This window comes from Mus pahari, chromosome 23 (genome assembly GCF_900095145.1).
Source record: "Mus pahari chromosome 23, PAHARI_EIJ_v1.1, whole genome shotgun sequence".
NCBI lineage: Eukaryota > Metazoa > Chordata > Mammalia > Rodentia > Muridae > Mus > Mus pahari.
Window position 1 is genome coordinate 11,158,928 of NC_034612.1, and position 3,144 is coordinate 11,162,071.

At 45.7% G+C, this 3,144-nt stretch overlaps 1 protein-coding gene across 1 annotated transcript in view; it reads left to right on the forward strand.

Moving 5' to 3' along the window:
- The window catches only part of Rpl6 (ribosomal protein L6), a 3,966-nt gene extending 3,820 nt beyond the window's left edge, over window positions 1-146 (forward strand). The window contains exon 7 of the mRNA XM_029533864.1: window positions 3-146. Within this exon, the coding sequence (XP_029389724.1) occupies window positions 3-146 (144 nt within the window). The remainder of the gene's footprint in view (window positions 1-2) is intronic.
- The last annotated feature ends 2,998 nt before the right edge of the window (window positions 147-3,144 follow it).

Sequence of the window (3,144 nt, forward strand, 5' to 3'; positions counted from 1 at the left end):
AGATTACAGAGCGGCGAAAGGCTGATCAGAAAGCTGTGGACTCGCAGATTTTGCCAAAGATTAAAGCTGTTCCTCAGCTCCAGGGCTACCTGCGATCTCAGTTTTCCCTGACAAACGGGATGTATCCTCACAAGCTGGTCTTCTAAATTGTTAACCTAATTAAACAGCTTCCTATGTTCTCTTGGTGTCCTTTCTGTGTGTTGTATGTGCACGTGTCGGGTGAGTGTTTAGCTGGTGTTCCAGTGTCTTCCTCTGGCCCTTTCTGGAAAGAGGACCTCCTGCTTGGTCTGAAGCTCTTGAGCTAGGCTCCTGCTCTGCCCCATCCCCAGCTGGCGTTGGATTAGAGGCACACACGCTGCCATGGCCGCCTTTTACTGTGCCTGTAGTTTTGCCTCTTGAGAGTGGGTTGCATGGGAGTGGTGTGTGCTGTGGGCCTGATCCCTCATAGCTTTGGAGCGGCATTCTTGGCTTAGGATTTATTAGTGTCTTGCTGTGTGATGTTTTCTTGCACCCTCAACATTAAAAACAAACAACAGCAACAAATGGACCACTGACTTGTGAACAGTTAGAAAACTAAATTGTGTGAAAGATGACAAGGGTCATTACAATGACCATGTCATCTAGTCAACTGCAGTTGTGGATTTTGGTCTCCGTTCACAGAATTAATCATCCTCAGCCCAGTTCTCAGACAACGTGCATACTATGTATTACATTGTGGGTACATGTTATAACATTCTTGGAAAGCTTGTTTCTCTTAATTTTTCAAGAGGGTTTCTCTGTGTAGTCCTGGCTGTCCGGGAACTCACTCTGTAGACCAGGCTGGCCTCCAACTCAGAAATCCACCTGCCTCTGCCTCCCGAGTACTGGGATTAAAGGCATGCGCCACCAAGCCCAGCTAAACGTGTTCCTCTTAAGCTAGGCATTGTGGTGAGTAACATTTCCATTTCACGTGTATTTTTGTGTGCCGTCTGTGTTCCTGGCATTCTCAGAGATCAAAGGACAGCCTTATCCTTTGGGACTAGATGGAGTAAGCCATCAGGGTCAGTGCTAGGATTCTAACCCCAGTCCGCTACAAGAGTCATCTTTTTCAGCATGACTGTGGATGTGTGAGTATCATGTATGCCTGGTGTCTAGAGGTCAAGAAAGGGTATTAAACCTCACCCCCAACACATGAACAACCACAATTAGGGATAGCTGTGAACTAGTATATCTTGTGACAAGTACCTACCTCTTATGACAAGCCACGTGGACAGTGCTGTATTGTAAGGTCTTGCTTTGCCAGGTTAGTGAGTTCTGACTAGGGATCCTAAATGACATTGGATGATATGCCTGTCCTAACGCCTTGGCAAGTACCAGTGTGCCCCATTTTTACATTGTAATTAAGGATTCCATGAGTGAGAGCTTTGCTTTTGGGACAGTCCTGGCTGCCCTGGACTCTAGACTGGCCTTGCCTCTGCCTTTGAATGCTAGGATTAAAAGGTATGCACCATCACTTCCAGCTACAGAACTTAGTTCTCTCAGATGATCTTACAATTGTCTTCCAACAACACTGATAACTGTATTTTTTTTTTTTTTTTTTTATGGTTTTTTGAGACGGTTTCTCTAGCCCTGGCTGTTGTGGAATTCACTGTATATACCAGGCTGGCCTTGAACTCAGAAATCCGCCTGCCTCTGCCTCCCAAGTGCTGGGATTAAAGGCGTGTGCCACCACGCCCGGTGATAACTACACTTCTTAAGATCAGTGGTTCCCAACCTGTGGGTCACTGTCCATTTTTTGGGTCACATACCACATATTTATATTATGACTCATAACGGTAAGATTACAACTTTATAAAGAAGCAAGGAAATATTACGCTTGCAGGGTTCCCAGAACATGAGGAACTGTGTTAAGGGGTCAGCATTGGGAAAAATGAGAACCACTGCTTTAGAATTTGTGGACTGTCACAAAGCATACAGCTTCCTGAGCTGCCTGGAGAGTGGTAGCTTACTCCTGTTACATAGTAAGGAGTGTGTCACTGTCTTAACTGGGAAAGCATGTTAAGCTATCAGTCCTGCATAGAGCTACTATAAAGTCTGCGGACATGCTGATTTGCTTGGTTTAAGTACATCCTGCTCGCCTATATCAGTGTTACTTAGTACAGTAGTTAGCTGGCCAGTGAGCAGCCTTTCCGATAGTTTGAGAGCTTCTTGATCCCTCTGCCTTTTACTGGGGTTTCTGAGATTAAGGTACAAATCACTGTTTCCTTGGTGGACTGCAGATGGAACCTGGAGCTGCATGTCAGCTCCGTAAGCAGGACCCAGGTATGGACTTCCCTAGCTGGAACTGGCTGTGAAACTGTTACTATACCTGGGCGGGGTCAGGAGGGCAGCTGCACCTGACTGATGTGTCTTTGAAGCAAGTCATCCCTGGTATTGTCACCAGTAAGTGGATCTTCACAACTCTGCTTCCACTGTCCCTTTGGCAGGCAACTAGGCTGGCTGATGGACCCACCCTGCCAGTTCATCATGTGGGTGTTGGGAATTGAGCTCGGGACCTCTGGAAGAGCAGTCAGTACTCTTTCTTTAACTGCTGAGCCATATCTCCAGACCTAAACTTATTTTTCCCCAAAAAATTATCTTTTTAAAAAGTCAGCAAGTGGCCAGGCGTGGTGGCACATGCCTTTAATCTCAGCACTCGGGAGGCAGAGGCAGAGGAAGAGGAATTTCTGAGTTCAAGGCCAGCCTGGTCTACAAAGTGAGTTCCAGGACTATACAGAGAAACCCCCCGTCTCAAAAAAAAAAAAAACAAAAAACAAAAAACAAAAAACAAAAACCTCTGCTTCTCCCAATGCTTCCTTCCTCTAACCTAACCCTAACCCTAATGCAAGAGTGAGACAATTTCCTAGATCAATGCCAGGGCTACTGTGTCTAACACACTTAGTATCCTTTAAAAAAACTTTCCCATATGTTCTGATGACACAGAAGGTAAGTTTACCAGTGTGAGCATAGTAGAATGTTTCTACTGCAGATTCACCCCAGCTCTTAGGTGCATGCGCAGATATGTCACTGAAGTACAAGGGTTCCATTGGGGTTCAAATACTAATAAGAAAGGATTAAAAAAGGAATGTGGGGGCTGGTGAGATGGCTCAGTGGGTAAGAGCACCC